Source organism: Mesoplodon bidens (assembly GCF_964165515.1).
Source record: "Mesoplodon bidens genome assembly, chromosome: 19".
NCBI lineage: Eukaryota > Metazoa > Chordata > Mammalia > Artiodactyla > Ziphiidae > Mesoplodon > Mesoplodon bidens.
Genome location: NC_138179.1, coordinates 26,902,387 through 26,926,266, shown reverse-complemented (window position 1 = coordinate 26,926,266; position 23,880 = coordinate 26,902,387). Strand labels below are relative to the sequence as shown.

Sequence of the window (23,880 nt, the reverse complement as noted above, 5' to 3'; positions counted from 1 at the left end):
AATAGAATCACTGTACAATCCAGCAATTCTACTTCTGGGTATATACCCAAGAGAATCAAAAGCAGAGACTCGAAGAGATATCTGTGCACCCATGTTCACAACAGCATGATCCACAATAGTCAAAAGGTGGAAGCAACCCAAGTGTCCATTAACAGATGAATACATAAAGAAAATGTGGTCTAAACATACAATGGAATATTATTCAGCCTTGAAGGAGATTCTGATACCTGCTCCAACATGGATGAACCTTGAGGACAAGGAACCTTGAGCCAGACAGAGAAGGACACAGACTGTATGAGCCCACTTATGTGAGTTACCTGGAGCAGCCAAATTCATAGAGATAGAAAATAGAATGGTGGTTTCTACGGGCTGGTGGCGGAAAGGGTGGGGGGCGAAATGGGGAGTTATTATTTAATGGGGCCAAAATTTCAGTTTTCCAAGATGAAAAGAGTTACATAGAGGGATGGTTGATGGTTGCACAACCATGTGAATGTACTTAATGCCTCTGAACTGTACACTTAAAAATGGTTAAAACCTTAACAGGGAAGGAAGGAAGGAAGAAAAGGAGGGAGGGAGGGAGGGAGGGAGGGAGGGAGAAAAAAGAGAAGAAAAAATAAACTACAATTTGTCAGATTTGAGTATTGCATCAAAGAAAACTATCCACAATTATCTGAAAGGCTATTAAAATGCTCCTCCCTTTTCAACCATATACGTGTATGAGGTCAGATTTTCTTTATACACTTCAACCAAAACAACATATTGCAACAAACTGAATGCAGAAGCAGATACGAAATGTAGCCGTCCTCTTTAACAAGCCAGACATAAACGTGAATTGCAAAAACGTAAAGTAATACTACTCTTCTCACTATATATTTTTTGTTTTGGAAACTGTAGTTATTGTCCACAAAAAATGTGTTATTTATGTTAACATGTAATGCTTGCATTGTGGCTATTATTTGAATGAGTTAATAATACATGTTTAATATGTTTCTGTTTTAACTTCTAATATGATAAATATCCATACATATAACCCACATAAATAAAAGCACTTTGTGGGCTTCGATAATTTTCAAGTGTGGTTCTGAACCCCAAAGAATCATGGGTTTAGCACACAGTAAATGCTCATTAAACATTTGTCGATCGGCACTGCCTTGTCTACTCCTTGTTGGGAATTGAGTAAGAAGTCAGGGTGTCTAGGTCTCTACACTAATGGATACAGTACATCTGGGGGGAAACCTGTGGAGCTGCTCTCACACCCAGGATCCCTTCCCCAGGCACCTGTTAGAAGTCTGCTGCGTCCTGGTGCCCATCAAACACACAGATCCTAGGCTCATAACAACCATTTGCCAAAAGTGTTATTAAACAATACTGCACATAACTGAGCGTCTGAAAGAACGTGTCCCGGGGTGTGTTTAAAAGAAACGTTACAAGTTAAGATAATAGATGATCCTGTAAAACACGAATCAACATCGTCCGAAGGTTGCTAGCCCTCAAATTACAAACTCGGCAGACAGATAACGTGTGGTTCCATGATGGTCCACTGAGTCCTCTCCTGGATTGCTTTATCCAGATTTTTGCTGCCTTAGTTGTTGTTGGAATTCGTATCGCATTGCATTATAATCCTGGATTTGCACAAAGGGGTGATGAATACCAAAAAAAAAAAAAAATCCGTCATTACTTGAGATGCATTCCTGAGTTTTACAAAAAAAAACACCCAGACAGAAGGGCTGGAAATGGGGCTGCCAGAGGAAGGGCATTCCTGCCTCTTTTGATCAATGAAATTGATGGCACGATCGTTAGGGGAGTTATAGAGATGAGGACTTTCCAGGCTGACTCTTGCCTGCCCCTGTGAGTGGAACGCTGAGTTTGCTCCATGGCTGAGCACACACACTTGGGTTTTGTAACACCCACCCTGGGAGCGCCTCCTGTGTCCCTTGGTACCCACCGTGGCCATGAGAGCTGCCTGGAATATCTCCCACTGCCTACACCCTGACTCCCTACCTTTGACCTCTGCCTGGCCACTGGGAGCCCCCTTCGCCAGAGTGAGGGTGAGCCAGGGAGGTATCGGCTCCCAGGAAACCCTCAACCCCTGGCTGGCAAGACTTGCCAGGTAAATAGCTCTGTTCTCCTTCCTCTTGGGTGGGGCAACTCTGGAGTGTGCTCTGTACTGTCTCCTGGGGGTCCCCAGAGACACTGAGCACTGGTGCCCACCGTGGGAATCTGCTCAATAGTGCATCCTGACTATTGTTTTCCTTCCACATCTCAAGTGCCCTCCTCCCATCTGGTGTTTCCTAGGATCACCTCCCAAATAAATTACTTGCACAAAACTTTCGCCTGGGGAACTGCTTCTGAGAAACCCAAGCTAGGACATGATTTAAAGTGCACGTCATAGAGAACAGACCTGTGGTTACCAAGGGGGAGAGGGGTGTGGGAGGGCTGGACTGGGAGTTCGGGGTTAGGAGATGCAAACTATTATATATAGGATGGATAAACAACAAGGTCCTACTGTGTACCAGAGGGAACTGTATTCAATATCCTGTGATAAACCATGATGGAAAAGAATGTATGTATTACTGAATCACTTTTCCATGCAGCAGAAATTAACACAACATTGTAAATCAACTATACTTCAATAAAAGAAATTTTTAAAAAAGAAGCACATGTCAAAAGTTGAGTCTTCAGTTAACTTATATTTTTCTTTCCCTGGTTCCCCTTAGATTTGGCTGAACATGGATGAGCATCTCTCACACACTGAGACCCCAGCTCCCGGCACCCGGCATCTTTTCTCAGGAAGAATCAAACTGGTCCTAAAACATGGCGTGGCCTGGACAAGAAGCAGTAAAGCTCATTCTTTCCCAAATCAACCTCAGCGCCCTGCCTCTGCCCCGCATTCCTCCCTGCCAGCTGCTTTCAGTTTTCTGCACCTACAGGGTCCCCAGGCAGAACTCAGGGAGGGCTGCTTCTCACCAGGGTGGAGGGGGACGAAGTTCAGCTGGGATGGGCAGACAGTGGCCTCAGCCAGCAGCCTTCCCCGTGGGGTGACTGTGTACCCAGCCGGCCCACCGGGCTCTGCAGCCCAGCCACTCTCCCGGTGACCGCGTGTTTGCATGGGCCTTGCCCCCAGCTCTCTGTGTATCCTTGATCTCAGTTTGCTTTTCTGGCCCCTGACCCCTCCGTCAGCCCAAACTTCAAGTGTTATCAGGCTCTTTTGTCCTCATCTCCGCTCTGTCCTGATCGCCTCAACTGGCTGTCAACACCACACAAACGCAGAAGGACAGGACATTTCATGTGGTCAATTGAGTGGTTAACAAGAAAAGAAGTTGCTTTTATTATTTTTTTTTTAAAGTGAGTAACTTGTTTAACTTGCATTGGTCAACCATTTGACCTAATCGACTCATTGGTTCCAACGGTCAAGCTGATAGAATTGGGTAAATAAATGGGAAAGAGCAGAGGGGTTCAAGGCCTCCATCCTCCCCTCCTGATCTGAGAGTGAGAAAAATTGCTACCAAAGAAACGGAGTTTCCAAGATCGTGTTGTCAACAGGCCATTTTTATTTCATGAAAGAGAGTCGTGTTTGGGGAAACACACCTTCGTCTTCTCTGGGGTTTTAAAAACACTCTGTAAACCTCTTCTAGAAAGCAAAAGCAAATTTCTCCTGAAGGCTTCCATGCTTTGGGTGGTATGTTAGGTCTTTAAAAATTATCTCAGTGAGGAAATAAATAGGTCATCCTGAAACCACCTCTAAAGTCGTGGTTTTAAAAAACCATCAAAGAAAAATATAATCACAGTAGAGGGCAAAAATGGAGGAAAAGTCCAGAATTCCATTGGCCACGTGCATATGTGCACATATGTACACACTTTCCCATATAGACTCACAAACAAGGCTTACACATCAGTGATCCAAAAAAATTGGGACTTAATCTCCAAAAAGGAAAAATAGAAGATTTTACTTTCATTGTAAAATTCCTCTTACAATGAAAGTAAAGGCATCTAAAAGCTCTGAATACACAACCAGATTGATTATTTTGACAGAACAGATTCATCAATGTAATTGAAGAGTTGAGTAATTTTTTAAAAACTTACACCCATACTTCAATTTTTCTGGAAGGCAATTTGACAACATTTATTAGAAACCTTAAAAATATTCATTCTCTTTGACAGAGAAATTGCAAGTTTAGAAATCTATACCAAGAAATTTTCAAAAATTCAGACACAGGTTAATCCTCAAGATATTCACTGCAGTATTGATTAAAGTAACACAGACCTAGAAGCAAATTACATTCCAATAGTAAAATTGGACATAAAAGCAAATTATGATATATTCATGCTATAGAATATCGTTTGGCCATCAGAATTATCATGCTGAAAAAATTGTAATAATGTTCCAAAAATAGTGTTAAATAAAATAGGATGTTACTGCACAGTTGGTATAATTTCAACTAAATATATGAGAAATACACACACATGTGATCTTGACATTCACAGATGACACATCTATGATGTTCACAGGCACGGGAGGTCTGGAAATTTTGTGTTTCCCCAACTTTACAGAGAACAGAACATTTCTAGTAAAATGGGCCTACTCATGGGTTGGTTGGCGAGACTCATTCACTCAGTTAGTATGTGATTCAATCCTGCACTTCTGTAGTTTTACAACTCACTACATGCAATGCATTTTCAGGAATATCCAAGGATAAGGGAAACTAAATATTAAATTGATGACTCAAGGACTTAGCAAATACATGTGAATAAAAAGGATTGGAGGGAAATTACCCTTAAACAAGGCATTTTTCTTGAGAGTGTTATTATTTATAATATATATAACATATTTAATTGCTATTATTTATGATAAATAAAATATTAAAAATCACTATGCTTACTTATAATAAATATATATACTATATAATAAATATATATACTATATAAATATATATACTATATAATAAATATATATACTATATATAATAATCACTATGCATATATCCTATATATGTTTCTTTATTGTCTCTAGTAAACTTATATCATTCCTATAATTAGAAAATAAATAATGTTTTTAAACGTATCCATGTGTAAACCATTCCATCATAACTGCTCAGCCAGTCCAGTCAGAGCAATCTAGCCACAATCAGGTTGCCAGAACCACCAAAAGTTCCAGCATGAGTTTCTCACCTGGTATCCTGCATAACTCTCAGGATGATGACAAAAATTGATAAGAATTACAACACCAAATTTCAAACTTTTCTTATAGTATATAAATAAATACTCAAGAAATTGTATACTCAGACTCCATTTATTTGGAATTTGAAATAATCTTCATCCCCAGATGGGGTCAGTCACCCCATGAAGCACTTATCCTAAACTCTTATAGGCATTTATTACAATTATAACCAGAATTTTTGTTTGTTTAGTGTCTGTCCTCCCCTCCCCCAAAAATGAGAGCAGAGAGTTTTGTGTTTTGTGCATTGCTGTATCCCTAGCAGGAAGATGAGGTGGCACAGCAGACACTGCCAGTGGGTGACCCCACATCACCAGGGCCCAGGTTCCTGCAAGCTGACAGCTCCCCATCTCAAGAAACTGCTTCTTTTTATTTAGGAGTTTGCTGGAGGTATGCAAACAAATTAATGCCCCCAGGGGTAACTCTCAACCAATGAGGGGTGGGGATAAAAGCCCCACCCTCCTGGCCTGTACATGGACATTTCTTTCTCGGGTGCCCACAGCATGACTGAGCCCCGCCTTTCACTGCATGCCCCTCCCCCACTCTCACTTCCGGGGGTGACCTCACAGATAAACCACCTGCACCGCATCCTTGCCTCAGGCTCTGCTCTGAAGTGAGCCCAGTGGAGACACTTGGCTCATAGTAGGCTTTCAGTAAATATTTGTTGAATAGATGGATGAGCAAATAAATTCTCACTGTGCCTGGTTTGGGATTAACAGTGTCTGGAAAATCCTTTTCTCCCAAAGAGTGTGAAATTATTAATATAAACAAGCCTGTGGCAAAAAGAATCAATACAAAGAAATTAAAGGACAAAATTGCCTCTCATTTTCATAGAATGATTTGATGCTATGTATAAGTTATTTGTATTACTAAATAAAGCAGGTCCCCCCAAAATCCAGGCCATACAATTGTAGCCATATTTTTCCTGGTGACGGAAATAACCATTTCAACCAGGAAGAAAGACACCATTTTCAAAGGACTACAGTAGTCACAGTACATTTTTGATCTCTCTCCTTTCTGAGCAAAGAAAGGTCATGGATTAAAGTAAATTTGGGGTAGAAATCACATAGGTCATTTTTGACTAGTTACACATCATTAGGAAAATACCTTCAGCACCCCTTTTCATGAGCCTCCTAGATTTCAACATCTGTGAACAGCTGGACAAGCCGGCTGAGCTGGGATCCGTTCTTATATGGCCAAATGTAAACAATCACTGGGACACTGATTAATTTCTCAAGACTCAAAAATAATTAAGGTAACAATAATCTCTCACTCACACACTCCCCCATTTTTACAACCATTTAGTGGGGAGGCGGTGGAGATCAACCATGAAATTCTGTTCCCGTTACTGCCCTGTAGCTTGTAACAGGGTGCACCCTTGAGATTCATTAGGAGAAAAGATCCTTGTGTTAGCCTGTACCTACAAGCTGGGAGCCAAACATGCATACAAACCCAGTGGGGGGGGGGGAATTTCCCTATGTGAACTTACACAGGAGAATATTTAAGGGTAGATACCCCAAAGAATTGAAAGCAGGGACTCAGATATTTCACTCCCATGTTCATAGTGGCCAAAATGTGGAAGCTATCCCAGTGTCCATCGACAGATGAATGAATCAACAAAATGTGGTCCATACACACAATGGAATACTATTCTGCCAATGAAAGAAGAAGATTTTAACTTGCTTCAACATGGATAAACTTGGAGGATGGGTGCTAAGCGAGGTAAGCTAGTCACAAAAGGACACATACTGTATGATTCCACTTTACAAGGTCCCTAGAGGAGTCCAAACCATAGAGACAGAAAGTAGGATGGAGGTTTGCCAAGGGCCAGGGGAGAAGGGGATGGGGAATTAGTGTTTAATGACGACAGAGTTTCAGTTTAGGAAAATGAAAAAAGTTCTGGAGATGGATGGTGGTGATGGTTGCACAACAATGTGAATGAATTTAATACCCCTGAACATACACTTTAAAATGATTAAAATGGTAAATTTTATGTACTTTTTACCACTAATTTTTTAAAAAAGAATATTTAAGCACACACCTCCACACTAGGGCTTAGAAACTCAGTGCTTCCAGGGACCAGGTGAGTGTCTCAGGTGATGCAACTGACAAGCTGTCTGGGTCCGTTTGGGCAGCTATAACAAAATACCACAGCCTGGGTAGCTTTTAAACAACAGAAATTTACATCTCAAAGTTCTGGAGCTGGAAGTTTGAGATCAGGGTGCCAGAGTGATCAGGAGAGGGCCCTCTCCCAAGTCATGGACTTCTTGCTGTGTCCTCACCTGGTGGAAGAGCCGAGCAGCTCTGTGGCGTCTCCTTTATAAGGCATTAATCCCACACATGCATCCTTTCCCCATGTCTTGCCCTGTGCCTCTCTTCCATCCGGCAGTTCCTATGGGAAACAATATCCTTTTATAATAAACAGGAAAATTAGGAAGTAAAATCCTTCTCTGAGTCCTGTGAGCTCCTCCAGCCATTTAAGTGAATCCAAGGAGGGGGTTCATGGGAACCTCCCATTTCTAGCCAGTTGGTCAGAAGCCCAGGGGACAACCTGGACTTGTGATTGGCATCTGGAGTGAGAGGTAGGACAGCCTAAAAGGACTGAGCCCTCACCTGTGGACATGATGCCATCTACTTGGTGGTGCTGGAAAACCCACACCACACACCAGAATGGGTACAAGAATCATTTTACCTCTCAACAGAGTGTCACCTGCATGAGGTCAAGGACCACATCTCAATCCCCCACTGTCAGAATATCGTTGGTCATCAATAAATATATTCTGAATAAACTTATTAATTAAAACCTTTTAAAAGGCAGTATGCTTTAAAACTCTTTAGTAATTACATATAACTTAAGTAATTGTAATTGTACTTATAATTTAGTACTTTTCTCTTTAAAATTAAATGGTTCTGAATCATGGATTGATCTAATCCTGTCCGTGCACCCAGCTTGAGGAAAGCTCATTTTAACTTAACTTGAACCTTTATTTTGACATGAATAATGTGAAGAAAACTTTAAGGCTTCAGCACTAATTGTGCATCTACTAATAAACTTCGATCGTGGAGTAATCTGTCATCAGAAGACTTTGAAGGAGAATATGATGTAAAAAAATCCACAAAACGAGTTGAAACGGAATGCCTTCTGAGGCGTGGAAAGAGGCAGGTGACTCAGGGGGGCATCATTTAGGTTAGAAGCCTTGAAGAATTCATTGGCGTGCATACCTTTCATTTATAAAAATAACCATCTTGAAAAAAGAAAGAAAAAAAGTAAATCAAGAACTTAAAATAAGAGAAAGCAGTGCACGGATAGAGGTGAACACAGGGTACTATTGGTGGCCCGAAAAATATGTCATGGGGGGCGGGGGGCAGAAAGACTGTCCACAAAAAAGTTTAAAAGTCTAAAGAAGTAAATGAAATAATTCACTACTCAGAGGCAATCACTCCAATATATTCTTCTTGTATGACACATATTTTAATGTGTTTTAAATAACTGAGGTAATGATGAAGATACAATTTCACATCCTACTCTTTTCCACCTGATACTGCAGAAGAACTATTTTTCCCATATAACTATGGCTAAAAAAGAGAGAAAGCAATTCTTTGAAGTCTTTATAAAGGTCATAACCTTTGATTCTGTATTCACTTACTAATCCTGTTTATATCTAGACTAAGGAAATAATCCAAAATGGATAAGTATTTATGTACAAAATTTTCATTGAAGTGTTATTTATAATAGTAAAAAATTAGAAACAGGCACAAATTCCAATAACAGGAAAAAGGCAAATTACGATAAATCCACAAGATGGACTATCTTGAGGTCACTAAAAATTATGTTTTCTAGTAATGCATATTGTTAGGAGCATGTGTAATGAGTAAAAATTTTCTGTTAAATAAATAAAGGAGGATACAAAATTATATATTTTTATCATCTTTATGTTATACACACATAAATTTATATACAACTATGCACAGAAAAAGTTGAATATATGATCCTTTAGGTTTTCACCACGCTTAACTCCAGGTGGTAGGAATCAAGTGATTTTTATGTTCTCATTATACTTTTCTATCATTTCTAAATTTCATGTAATAAGTAGGCATTAATTTCTTTATCCAGGAGGGGAAAGATAATATTTTAATAAAGCCTCTTGATTGAGTTAATGCACAAAAGTCATTAGAAATTTTTTTAAAAACTTGGATAATTCTACACTATACATGAATGATAACTGTAAATAAATCATATTTGTATGACAGTCCTTAATTAGGTGGAAATAGTAGTACTTAAAAAAACTTTCTTGGGTTAAGTTTTAAAGCTTTTGATTCATAAATTCCAAGCTAAGTACTAGAGCTGTCAGGCCCTTCAAATCAATCACTGTGTATCCAGACCACTTTTTTTTTCTTTCTGACAGTTTTTTTTTTTTTTTTTTTTTTTTTTGCGGTACACGGGCCTCTCACTGTTGTGGGCTCTCCCGTTGCAGAGCACAGGCTACAGACGTGCAGGCTCAGCGGCCATGGCTCACGGGCCCAGCCGCTCCACGGCAGGTGGGATCTTCCCGGACCGGGGCACGAACCCATGTCCCCTGCATCGGCAGGCAGACTCTCAACCACTGCGTCACCAGGGAAGCCCCTCTTTCTGACAGTTTTGAAATGTTATTTCACCAGCTTAGGGACTGGAGATGATCAAGATGATAAAGAATTGGATTTTACAAACTCTTCAAGTCAAAATTTATTTTTTCAGGGATGTATTTATGTTTCTTGCCTCTAAAACAGGGCAGTCCGTTCAAAGAACACCCTGAAAGAAGGAAAGATGTTAATGGCCCGTGAGGAGTTTGAAAGGATTTCCTAATCTGTAGGAGAGCTTCAAAGTAGGCCAACCCACAAGGCCATGGGCAAGAGCAGAGCCAGGAACGTGGTCTATCTTGTGAGCTGGCCACAAAGGAGGGAGTAGCTCTCGGCCCCAGGGATGCACTATTTTTGCTTTTGAGCAGGCGAGATGAGGGGAGGAGATTTAGGAAAGAGAACTAGGAAAGAGAACCTAGAGTTTAGCTGGGGGCATGTTTTTATCTGAGATGCTCAGGGAGACGTCCAAATAGGTGTCAGGTAGGCAGCCGCCTGGAGGAATCTGTGGCTCTGCGACTCAGAAGTAGCTGGACTGCGGTGAACTTGCCTGCAGTACCATCGTCTGCTGGTCCCTCTGGAACTCTCTCGCCCCTCTCCCACACACTCCAGGCACGTCCCCACTGATCAGCCTGCAGTTCCCAACTGGCCGGATTCCTACCCATCTGGATCTTTGCCATGATTCTCTCCCTCTGCCTCCCGACCACCCTCCAGCCAATCACCTGGCTGCATCCTACCGGATGGATGGGTTTGACCCTTCCCTTCCCCCACCCCAAATCAGGCTGGTCCCCGCTGTCCTGCTTTCCCACAGCTCCTCCTCATGGCCCCCTTGTCACACTGCGTTGCATCTTCACCTCCCCCAGGAATTACTTGAGGCAGGACATGTGTCTTATTTAGGTTGTGACCCGAGCAGTGGTAGGCACTCAGTAAATATTTACTGAATGAATGAACTCATCTCTGCCCCCAGCTTCTTCTTGCTTCAAGTCACACGGAATAGCGTATCCCAAACAAGTCTCTGAACTTCCCTCCCGTCAGACGACTCCCCTTCCCAAGAATTTCCGGAGTCTTCTGTTGTTGACTGCTTCCCACGGAAATGTGGTGTCCTCCATTTCTCCTTCTTCTCCTAAATATATCAAAAGAGAACGCACGCAAGGTCTAGATGTTTTGAGGCCAGGATTCCATGGAGGAATGATAACAGCTTCATCTTTATCTTTATAAAGATATAAATGAACCTCTAGCACCTGCACAAGTATGAAGGCTGAAGGAAGGCTCATCAGTGCGTTCTACTCACCTTTCTCAGGACACTGCGCCCTGGGGACCTCAAACCCCTTTCAGTTCCCAGAAAACAGACTGTTGGATGGGAACAGACTATCCCAAGCTCTCAAAGGAGGAATGCAGGCTTGAGCCCACAGATATGTTACTGCAGCAGATCTTGTGCTATCTCGTGAGTCCTTTATCATCTTTCACCCCCAGTAATAATAAACAAGAGTGGGAATGAAAAAATAAAACTAGATGCTAGTGAAGGGCACCGTCACTTTAGATGAGCTTTTTGTAACTGAGAACGTGACCCCCGGGAGAATCTTCCGCCTTGAATGGCCCATCAGTGCCCTTGAGGGAGTCAGTTGTGTATTCAGTTGTGAAGGATAGGAGAAATAATTATGGATCCTATACAAAGTGCTGGAAATATATTATTGAACATTGAATCGAGAAGGGAAGTTGCATTAGGGCTTTAAAGGATTCTAGCTCTCTTTTAAAAATCCCTTATGATATATAAGTCTATCATCCCACTTTTAGGCAGTTTCAGGAACATGTTAGCGATAATAGCTTGAGGGCTGCCCGATAAAATAGGACCCGGCGGAGTGAGGGAAGCCAGACAGCCATGGCCACTGTTTGCAATGCTGTGAGATCGACATTCCCTTAAAGGAGACCCAGAGTTATAAGGGGTGACTGCTAAGTAATGGACTTGGTAAAGAGCATGGGACAGGGGAAAAGGTACCTGATAGGAATCCAAGCTCTCCAGTTTTAAAAGGAAATGAAGTCTATGCCCTAACACGGTGGTTCTCAACCTTTAGTAGGAATCAGAATCATCTGGAAAGCTTCTGAAATGCGGAGTTTCTGACTCAGTAGGTCTGAGATGGGGCCTGAGGATTTACATGTCTGTCAACTTCCCAGGGGATGCTGACATGGTCCAGGACGCACACTTGGAGAACCAAGGCTCTCAATCTTGGCTACATGTTAGAATCACTTGGGGAGCTTTCTGTTTAATTTCATTTTATTTTTTAATTTTTTCAGCTTTACTGAAATATAAATGACACATAACATTGTGTAAGTTGAAGGTGTACAACATCTTGATTGGATATGTTTATAAATTGCAAATTAGGGACTTCCCTGGCAGTCCAGTGGTTAGGACGCTGCACTTCCACTGCAGGGGGCACAGGTTCAATCCCTGGTCGGGGAACTAAGATCCTGAATGTCATGCAGTGTGGCACGGCCAAAAAATAAATAAATAAAAATTAATAAAATAAAATAAATTGCAAATTGATGACCACCATTGTATTAGCTATCGCCTCTACCTTGTGCCATAATTACCATTTCTTTCTCTGCGGTAAGAACCTTTAAGATCTGCTTTCTTAGCAACATTCAAATACACAGTACAGTATTATAAGCTATAATCACTGTGCTATATGTTAGATACCCAAACTTCTTTTTTTTTTCTATTTTTTGGCCACACCGCGGGATCTTAGTTCCCCTGACCAGGGATTGAACCCGTGCCCCCTGCAGTGGAAGCGTGGTGTCTTAACCGCTGGACCACCAGGGAAGTCCCCTATACCCAAACTTTTCACTTATAACTGTACCCTTTGACTAATATCTCCCCATTTCCACCAGCCCCTGGCAACCAGCATTCTGCTCTGTTCCTCTGCGTTTTCCATTTTTAGATTCTGCATATATGTGAGATGACGCAATATTTGTCTTTCTCTGTCTGACTTATTTCACTAAGCATAATGCCCTCAAGGTCCATGCTTGGGGAGCTTTTTAAATACACCAGTGTCGGGGCCTCATCCCCTAGAGATCCTAACGTAATTGGTCTAAGGTGTGTTAGAGCTTCAGTAATGTTTAAGACCTTTCTCAGTCATTCGAGTATTTGCCCAAGCTTGAGAAATACTGCTCTAAAGTGTGCCATCAGGTTAATGAGTAGATTTTAGGTCCATTTTATTACCTTTCTGTAGAAAAAGCAAAAAACTGATGGGATGAGGTACAAAGTCAGGTCAGCACTCAAGGCCCACACATATATCACCTAGTGGCATACTCCTAGGTTTGAAAGAACAAGTTCTATAAACTGCAGGCTTTTGAAAGCCAGGTGTTAACAGGAGACTTGTCTCTAGACTGACCAGCAGGGATCTTCCTATTTGGAGGGGTATTCTTTTCACTACCTTTCCAAAATGCTAGGCTGGACTCAACAGCAAAAGGCATGAGCAATCATTTCCTCTTCAAGTCTCTTCCAGCCTTCATGGCAGGATGTACATCTCAGGTGAGTGCCAGTCTTCAACAGGAGTGACATTTTCCGGGAGCAGTGGATAGCTTATGGCCAACATGGCTTGAGTTATATATAACTAGAAATTACTAGCGTCTCTTTGTTTTCACTGTATTTATGTTTTTTATTATTACCTCCTCTTTACAGCAAGAGATAATGGCTATTTACCTAAAACTGTAATATGTTTCCTTTTTAAACTGAATGAAAGTTTCAGTTACATAAAATGAATGAGTCTTAGACACTTACTATACACCACAGCGTCTATAGTTAACAATACTATGTTGAATACTTAAAATTTTGCTGAGTGGGTGGATCTTGTGTAAAATGTTCTTACCACAAAAAAAGTAAATAAAAATGGTGGGAGGAAACTTTTGAAGGTGATGCATATGTTTATGGCATTGATGGTGGCATTGGTTTCATGGGTGTATAATTATTACCAAACTCATCCAGTGGTATACACTAAATATGTATATACACTTTTTGTATGCCAATCTCACCTCAACAAAGTGGTTTATAAAAAAGAAAAAAAAGGGGCTTCCCTGGTGGCGCAGTGGTTGAGAGTCCTCCTGCCGATGCGGGGGACGCGGGTTCGTGCCCGGTCCGGGAAGATCCCACATGCCGCGGAGCGGCTGGGCCCGTGAGCCATGGCCGCTGAGCCTGCACGTCCGGAGCCTGTGCTCCGCAGCAGGAGAGGCCACAACAGTGAGAGGCCCGCGTACCGCAAAAAAAAAAAGAAAAAGAAAAAAAGAAGTCAGAACTTAGTGTCGGCTACTTTAAAACGCAACCAGAGGTGTACCAAATGAAAATGAATCTCAATTGAAAATTGAAAAAAATATTAGGTAAAAGAATTAATCATATGTTTAAAGTATTAAATAATAATCCATAACGGTGCAGGTGGTGTGTTATGTCAAGAGAAAACATATATGGAAATGCCCTCTTGTCCAAACCCTTTTCCACTCCGTCCCAAAGACAAGGAACTCCAAATGACTGATGTGAGAACACACTGAAAATGTGAGAAGGGAATGCTACCTTTCCCCAAATCACCCAGGCAACAGTGCCCTGCTACATGGCACCCAGAGTGCGACACATATCCACGCATGACAGCCCCTCACACCCACCCTGGTCAGACCCTGAGGCACTGAAGTTGTAGCACTTGGTGTTCTTGAGGTCCCATGGACAGTCTCCAGCGGGCAGGAGCCCGCTCACTGATCTTGCAGCCTTCAGAGTCATTTACAAAAAATCTACCCCAAATACTTGCAGACTATTTGGATTTTGGATCAAATCTTTTAAAATATGAAAGATCGGCATGCCTTTGGAATACCTTTGTGTGTATGTGCATGCATGTGATTAGTTATTCAATCAAATACCATCTCCTTGCCCATCCACAACATATAATAAGACACAGAATTACCCACAAGTTGGTAAAATATATTTTATTTGTTCATAAAAAGAAATAGTATGAATTACCAGAATTTCATTTTCCTAGAAACATCTTTCTCTGTGTAAAATTAATTTGTGTTATACATAGGACAAAATACTTGATTTAATTTTTTTCTTTTTGTACATATTGGTTATTCTAACATCCAGGTTATAGAGGACACACTGCTAGAATCTGCAGTATTCCAGATTACTGGGCTGAAAGAAATTCAGTCATAAATTAATGTTACAAAAGTGAAAAAAAAAATCTAACCACACCTTGAAGTTTTACTGACCATCTTTCTTGATCAACTGAAAAGAAAAAGGACATTGAGTTCCACGTCAGCATTTTAGACATTATGTGTTTCTAGCTTAGCGGAACCTTCCATTTTCCTTTCTCATGAAAATATCCTGGTAGGATCTGAAACTGTGTTTCTCCAAAGGCCTATAATGTACCTGTCCTCAAAATGACTTCGTAGGAGGATCCCATGAAGAAGACAACTTCTCTTCCTTCATCTTCCAATTAAACGTTTATGATGCAGTTACTACACCTAAACACCCTTCCAGATACCACTTACCAAGTACGAACACCTCAAAGACAGCGTGGGCTCGACAGGAGCAATAAAAACCTCCAAATTTTTTGTTAACCTTTTTGTTTGTTTTTAAACAAACTGAGCAGAATAAAGTACCCCATGAATATCAGAGCTTTTCCTGTAATGCGGAAGAAAACCAAAACGTGTTAGGACAAATTGCCAAACCAGAAATGGTGTTTGTCTTCTAGCAGCTAAAAGGTTAAGTCGGTGGCCGTGCAGATGGCTAGAACAGGAAGAAAGTCAAGGCCTAATTTTATGTATTGCCCAACTTCTCCAGGAGGAAGACACGTGTGCCCTGTAATAAGTATCACGCGATGGGGTGTAACCTTGGGGCCGATGCTGAGTCAGGAGCCGTCAGGAACTGTAAGCCGTCAGGCTCCTCGGAAGAGATGCACAGGAAGTCTGATTGATTTGTCTTCCACAGAAAACCTTGCTCTAGTCCTTCAGTGCTAATTATTGACATCTGTTTGGATCCAAGGATTTGACCCAGAATAGAATCTTGACTCACTTCAGTGTTCATGACTAAATGACCCTCCTTCTCTCTGAGGATTTCCTGTTTCAGTTTTAAGGCAGGGAATAAACAACTTAATCGAAAGTGGTCCAGCTTAGAAAGACAAGCAGGGACCTGGAGGGGAAGGAAAAGTTCACGTGCATTTCCCCACTGCTTTGTGGCAAACCCTTCTCTGAACTTTTTTGCAAGTTGACATCACGCACCATGTCAGAGCACGAGAGGGGACAGAAAGCGGACAGGGCAGGATCAGGTGGCAGATGTGGGCTGGCTTTGACCTTAAGCGGTGTTATGCTGTAATGGAAAAGAGGTGTTCCCAGTTTTAGTTCTAATGAGCCTTCTGATTGGAGAAATGCACGATCAATTAGCACCCTTATGAAGATGTCTTTGACACCCAAGCAGCAAGAGGGAACAGCCATGCCATGATCATGGGCATTCCCCTAAGTGCAGGTTCTACACGGCTTGGTAGAGGCAGTAACAAAGCTATGAAATGCACACAGCTCCCGCCTCCATGTCCCCGTGCGCCCATCCTCCTATACCTTAGCTTTGCAGCTAAGCACGAACTAGCTACGTCGGGGCTAAAACTTGTGGGCAAAGACAGACCAGATTATCAATAAGACATCCCTTAAAGACCAGTGTTTTGTTTCACTGGCAAGCGAGTTATCCCACAGAACATACCGAAGTGTCCTTTGTAAATATCACAACCCGACCATTGTGACAATATCTTCCCACATATTCCTTAGTGAAAGTATAACACAAATGACAATTCTTTGATATTGCTATACGGTTACTCAACTGCCACTAGCTGGTCATCACAAATGACCCCTCCACTGCCCCCTCCACGAAGAGGTAGGGGAGAGCGTTCTGCATCAGCAGCAACAGTGCTGGCACCCCTTCTGCCAGGGCCTGGCTAAAACAAGGGACAGGCACAGGCTCAAGCGCTTATAGGCAACACGGGCCAGCGTTCCTAGTCTCTTTTTACAAGAGCCTCTCCTGGTTCTCGCTATTTGGCTCTTGGCTACAGACCGTGTTGTCTGAGATGAGCTAGGAATTCCAGGGAAGGGAGTTCCAGACACCAAACAGGGGCTGGCTCTGCACCTAGCGGCACCTTGGTAGACTCAGATGGCGTGGGATGAACCTGACCCCTTCAGGTCTCGACACCCGGCACCCTTGGTTCGATCCGGTGGTTCTGCTAGCCTAGGGGATTCTTTGGTGTGTCAAAGCAGAGCCGTCTGCCTGGAGAACGGAACACGATGCACTCGCATGCAAATTAGAAGAGATCGCCTTTATTTCTAAAGCAGCAGCCGAGCATCTCACACACGGGACCTGCAGAAGTGGGGAGTGATATGTGCATACACTTCAAGCCGGTTATTGAACCAGGGATGGAGCAGAAGATGAGGCAGGGGCATCCTTCAGAATCAAAAGGTAAAGTCAAGGGCCCTGACAGGCAGACTCTAAAAGGGTGTGGATGTCCCTGCCAAGGTAGTGATTCCCCCGTGTGCTGAGCGGACTTGGGGGGAAAACCTAGCGCTGCGGTTTGGAGTCTACGCCCTTGGATGTGTCAGCACGTCAGCGAGGAAGCTGCTGTGTGAAGGTCTGGCAGCTCAGAGCTCCCAGAGGTGCCCAGGCAGGAAGGGAGATGGAAGCTTCCGTATGAGGAAGTGGGCAAGTGCATCCAGACAGCGATCAAAGGCTGCATACCCGTAACAACAAAAATCTCAAGTTGTGCTTTTCTTCTTTTTTAAATACAATGGGTAGAAAGAAAGAAAAGAAAAAAAAAAAATGAAGCACCATCCATTGTGAAGACAAGAAGAAAATATTAGAAACACTTTGGAATGTTAACAGATTATGTGACTCTCTCTAAAGAGTGTGGCTAGGCAGCTTAGTGAATTAATTGCTTATGAATTAAAAATAAATTATTATAAAATAGATTTCTGTACATTTTACATACATATAATCTCTCTCAATATTTCCTAAGCCCCGGGGTGGGGGGGTGGGGAGGGTCTGATCAGTCCCAGCCGAAGTCGTGGCCCGTCATCTGGTAGAACTTGCGGTTGAAGGGCCGGTAGAAGTCACGCAGCCGCCGCAGCACCTGGCCGTCGATCTCGGGGTGGGGTCTGCCCTTGGTCTTGCCCAGGCAGTGAGGGCGGCCGCTGCCCTCGGCCTTCTTGAGGCAGGGGAAGCCCTTGGTCTGGTTGAAGTAGAAGTGCTTGTCGGAGATGATGCGCTTGAGGCCCAGGAAGTCCTGCACGCGGCCCAGCTCGCCGGCCGGGTCGCGCACCAGCCGCTCGCCGCTCACGAAGAGCAGCTGGCGGGCGGGGAAGTGGCGCAGCCAGCGCTCCAGGTGCTCGGCGTACAGGCCGATCTGGATGGCGCTCCACGCCCGGTCCACAAGGCCCGCCGTCCGGTTCCTGAAGGCCAGGCTCTCGAAGCTGGGGATGTCGGGCCGCTTGGACAGCGTCTGCGTATAGTCCGAGACAGCCCTGGTCACCGGGTCCCGCACCACCACCAGGAGCTTGGTGTCCTTGGACATGGCCGAGATGCGCGCGGGCGCCTCGCGCGTCACGAAGTAGCTGGGCGTCTTCTCCATGGTGATCTGCCCCTCCAGGGTCCGCGGCATCAGGTCCCTGAGCGGAGCAGAAAGGGACGTTAGGGCCTGAAAACTGAGCGCCTCCCCTGAGTGCCACCGCGAGCTCCTTCCCAGCAGAGGGGGGGGGGGTCTTACAGACCCGGAGCCTGAGTTGAGGTACCAACTGCTCTGCTTGCTAGATGTGTGACCGTGATCGCGGAGAAGTCGCACAGACGCAAGGCTGTGCACCCCTGGTTCCTCGCGGATGTACTTCATGGGAAATAATAACATGACCGATCTCCTGTGGTTGTTGTGATGATTAAACGTATTAATATACCTCAACAGCTTAGAAAAGTGCCTGGCATAGGCAGGGAGACTTGTATATCTTTCTTAGCATAATTTAAACATAACTACGTAGGCAAAACTGCTATAACCTACAGGAAAGATAGGACATGATATTTGGACCAAAAAGCAGTTCTGTGTGGTGATTAGCACTAAAAATCACAGGAATCAGTGATGTAAGACCGCGCCTGATTTGCTCCTTGAGTTTCAGCATCCGAATATGTGAAACCGGAATGATTTCCACCCACTGCATCCGGTTGTTGCGGGGTTTGTAAAATGGAAGCATTTAGCTTAACATTTAAGCACTGTGGGCTTGGACGTCAGACTGCCTGGGTTCAAATCCCAGCTCGGTCACTTATAAGCTGTCTCATTTTCAGCAACTTACTTTCTGGCCTTCTCTCCTCAGCTGTAAGAATAAAGATGATAATACCAACCTTATGGGAGTTTAATGAGGATTAAGACAATTAATGATCATAAGATGCTTTGAACGTGCCTGGCATACGTTATATATTCAATATTCACTAGCTGCAGCTACTACTCCATTCTTATGACCATTATGACGTGTTCAGTACACAGTTTATAGCACACAGTAGGACCATGCTGAGCATGCATGTGTACACGTTGGTGTGTGTACATCAGAAGGAGATGTGTTACCTAATCGGACACTAAGTAGTGGTCACAGATGTACAATCTTCCATTTGCTATGGGATAGAGATTTCTGATTGATTCCAACCTGGGCCCAGGAATTGGAAAAAAGACAATTTCCACATCATTTTTGACCAAATATTTACCTCTCAGTAGGACATTCTGAACTTCCAGCTTCAAGCCATCCCTAATCTACTGAGACCAAAATCCCTCTAGGAGACATTTATAGAAATGACGATATAAACTCTATTGTAAGAGGCAGAAAGGGCAACGGGCTCCTCCTTCATAGCTAGTTAGAGGAAGCAGGCTTCTCCCCGAAGGACTGCCTTGCAGCCCTGCAGCTACCCCCGGCTTAAGCTAAAGCTGGATTGACCCACTTTGCCCATTAACCACTTAGACGAACGTAGCCGTGTCATCAGGCTAACGCGATGAAGGATTAAAGAGGGGCCCGGCTCTCAACTTATTTTGCATTTCACTCAAAAGCAGGTCGAGGGCTTCCCTGGTGGCGCAGTGGTTGAGAGTCCGCCTGCCGATGCAGGGGACACGGGTTCGTGCCCCGGTCCGGGAAGATCCCACATGCCACGGAGTGGCTGGGCCTGTGAGCCATGGCCACTGAGCCTGCGTGTCTGGAGCCTGTGCTCTGCAATGGGAGAGGCCACAACAGTAAGAGGCCTGCATAACGCAAAAAAAAAAAAAAAAAAAAAAAAAAAAAAAAAAAATTGAAAAGCAGGTCGAGTTTGATCAAGTCCGAGTTGTTTCCAGTGTTCAGCCATTTGTACCTAGACTGAATCTACAAGAAAGGGTTTAATATTCAGAATCCAAGTGCTATACCGCTATGATTGAAGGAAACCCAACCCGCCAAGTTCTCCAGGGCCAGGGCAGATGGAGTGGGTTTGGGGTTTGTCTTCAGAGGGTCCGTCTGACCTGGCATGGGCGCTGAAGTCCAGCCTCCGGTCTGAGTCTCAGCACCCCCTTGATTGAGGGATGTGCCCCTCACCTGTCCATGCCTCAGTTTTCTCATTTGATCTGTGAGAAAAAGGATGATGCCCACCACCCAGGGTTTCTGGGAGGACTGTGACACTTCTTGGGACCAAGCCTGGGTGCCAAGGAAATGTTGTCAATTCCCTTCTGTTGACAGCGTCCGGGAAAGGGTGTAAGGAAGCAAGGTCTGCACACGGAGACTGGTCACTCCCTCAGATCTACCCCACAGAGGGGCCGTGGGGACGGCCCCCGGGAGCGGCAAAGCTGCAGGAACAGCGGACGTGGCTCTCAGCCTGCCTGGGCTCCAGAACCATCTCTGAACTTTTGCTGCCTGCATCCCCTCAACGTCCTAAAACAAGGGCCTGGTGGTCATGGGACAAAATGGCCAAATAAGAAAGCATATACCAGGACTAGCAGAAAAGGAATGGGAAATCCTCACCATCCTCCGGTCCAAAGGCACAGCCTCCTCAGCCATAAATAAAGGATCCCTGAACTGTGGGCAGATTCTTGGGTTGGACCACCCACTGGTCACCCTCGCCATCCTGGGGTACCAGCTCCAAGGGACCCCGTCTCCCCAGGATTGTCCAGAGTTTGCACACATATGTCAGAAAGCACTCAGACTTTCTCTGATTATCAAATAACAGCCGGAGAAATTGCTGACACCAAGCCTCAGCCCCCGACCACTGCAGGTTCCATGGTCACTCTCCTTGGGGCGTACTTGGTACAGAGACCAAGGAGCTGATGGGTGAGTGCACCACGGGGTTCTCCATCATTTTGGCAGGTGCCTTCTGAACCCCTTCTGCTGGTTTCCGGGGGCACTTCCGTGGCGGGGGGGAAGGGAGCAGAATATGCCACCCGAAATATGTCTCTTTGGCATAAGGGTTATTTTAGGCTGATTATTTTTAAGAAACAGCAGACGTAGAAAAGCTCTGAAAACCAGTCAAAGTTACCCTTTAGTAAGAGAAACTTACATTTATAAAGGAAATGTAAGGTGTCTTCCTCTGTGTACCAGGAAGAGAAGTACAGGTACATCTCTAGAAACTCATATCCATGGAGTTAAATCTGCCTAACAACTGTACCCTTATCTACCGGGCTTTTCCCCACCACCTCCCAGAACTGGCCTCCCCTCTCCAAAATCTTGATTTGTCTTCAGCTGGAGATGGTGTTTAAGATGGCGGCTTGGGCCATTTCTAAGCGTTGCTCAGGTTTCCTGGGTTTCTCCCACATACACAGGAGGTACACATGTTATTAAACTTGTTTGTTCTTCTTGTGTTGACTGTCTTTTATTACAAGGAGTGAGGGGTCTCAGCTCTAGAAGGGTGGGGGGAAAATTATTTTTCCTCCCCTACCCAGGCCCTGGGCTCAGACAGAGCTGGGCATCTCCCCAGCACAGCCCTGTGGGTCCATCCAGTGGGGAACAAAGCATGGCCCGAGAAGTGTGCGGAGAGCTCCTGGCAGAACCTTCCGGGCAGTTACAGGCAAGTCCCTTTCTCGCCTTATCAGCTCTTCTCCCACCCCCGCCACCTAGTCCCGGAGCAAAGCCCTTATCATTCACTTCCTGGGCCCAGCTTCCGCCTCCCCGCCCTTCACTGGCCGGGCTCTCCTGTCCCAACACTCAGGACCTCTCGGAGCAGAGCAGTGGCTCGGAGAAGAAAGGACATGGCCGAGGGTGACCCCCTCACGTGGACCCTGCGCGCCCATCCCTCCAGAGGCGGCTCCAGCCCCAGGCTGGTCTCCCGAGCCAGCAGGGAGGCTGCAGCTTAACTGAGCAGCTCACCAGGAAAGCCAGTTTCCCAAACTGATAGTCACAGCTAATAATTATTAGCTGGGACACTCTGGGGCTCCCAGAGAAACTCTCACACACCAGCTGATCTAATCCCTCGCACAAGTCTTTGAGGAGGCATTGCCAGGCCCCAACTTACTGAGGAAGGAGCTGGGGCTGACGGGGAGGGTCACCGGCCTCCAGGCCGAGAGCTGAGACCCAGAGTCAGGTCCTCTGATGCCCCTCATCACAACCGCCGCCCCAGCCTTCTTTGTTTTTCTTACTGTGATGAAATTTACAAAGAGCCACACACCTGTCCCTTCTCTAAAGAGATAACCTGTATTTCTTCTTCTCATTCAGAGATTAGCATCTTTTTTTTTTTTTTTTTTTTGCGGTACGCGGGCCTCTTGCTGCTGTGACCTCTCCCGCTGCGGAGCACAGGCTCCGGACGCGCAGGCTCAGCGGCCATGGCTCACGGGCCCAGCCACTCCGCAGCATGTGGGATCCTCCCGGACCGGGGCACGAACCCGTGTCCCCTGCATCGGCAGGCGGACTCTCAACCACTGTGCCACCAGGGAAGCCCCAGAGATTAGCATCTTAATAATAGGTATTCCAGGGCCAGAATCACAAGACTACCATCATGATTGTTCAAAGATCAGTCAGATTTCGAAACAATGGATATCTCAGGGTAACACACGCCCGATGATAACTGCATTGGAAGGGGTTGGGAGGTCAGGACGGTGGCAGCAGGTCCTCCTGCCAGCGCCGTCCCCCAGCCCCCTCCTCCCCTCTTCCACCACGTGGGCGGGAAGGGACACCTCTTCAACACCTGGCACGTCCCCCATGGGTGCTTGTGAAGACAGTGGGGTGCAAGTCTCAAGAAGACACATGCTCATACCCACCAGAAGCTTCCCTTGGGACAAGCCGAGGAGGTACTGAGCAGAGGTGTTGGGTGACCCTCACGACATTCAGGCCTGGGGATGACCAGCCCGGTGACCTTCCGGGATCACCAGGGCCCTCAAAGAGCTGGGCCACGGAGCAGGAACTTGGGAAACTGGTGGGTTTGCAGGGGGCGTTTCAGGCTTTCAACGTGTTTCATGAAATTCACAGGAGAGTGACGTGCCTCTCAGTGGCGGCCAGATTCACGCTGGATGCCAAGGGTGCTAGGAATTGGACGCCTGGGCCCAGCCCCAGACCCGCCGAATCAGGCCCGTGTGGGTGGGGTCCCGTCACGGGAATCTCTCCAATGATGCCAACCTGCAGTCAGACTGGAAATCGTCCCCTGGGGCACCTGTGGACCTGGCAGCTGTCGTGCACTTCAGCCACTTCTTCTGCTGATGCCATGTGCACCTACTAGGGGTGTCGGGTGGGGATAGAGACCCCCATGGTGAAAAATAATCAAGAAAACAATACTGTGAACAGAACAAAAGTTGTTCCGCTAATCCAAGCCATGATTTGACTCAAAGGCCTGCAGTGAAGTCTAGAGAACTCAGGGTCATACCCTCCCCACTGAAAGCAGACCAGGCCCCAGAGTGACTGACGGTGACGCCCCGGGATCTACAAACTGCAGAGAAGGAATGTAACGAACAGAACAAACAAAATACAGTCAGGTTCAATGCAAATAAAGAAAAGGATGTTTGTTGCCCCTAAATACATGCATGTGTGCGTACACAGAGATACACACACACACACACACACACCAC

At 45.0% G+C, this 23,880-nt stretch overlaps 1 protein-coding gene across 1 annotated transcript in view; it reads right to left on the bottom strand.

Annotated features, from left to right (window-relative positions):
* Window positions 1-14,793: 14,793 nt before the first annotated feature.
* HS3ST3B1 (heparan sulfate-glucosamine 3-sulfotransferase 3B1) overlaps window positions 14,794-23,880 on the bottom strand; it is a 41,012-nt gene continuing 31,925 nt past the window's right edge. Inside the window, exon 2 of the mRNA XM_081219286.1 lies at window positions 14,794-18,505. Coding sequence (XP_081075412.1) covers window positions 17,887-18,505 — 619 coding nt within the window. The 3' untranslated portion in view covers window positions 14,794-17,886. The remainder of the gene's footprint in view (window positions 18,506-23,880) is intronic.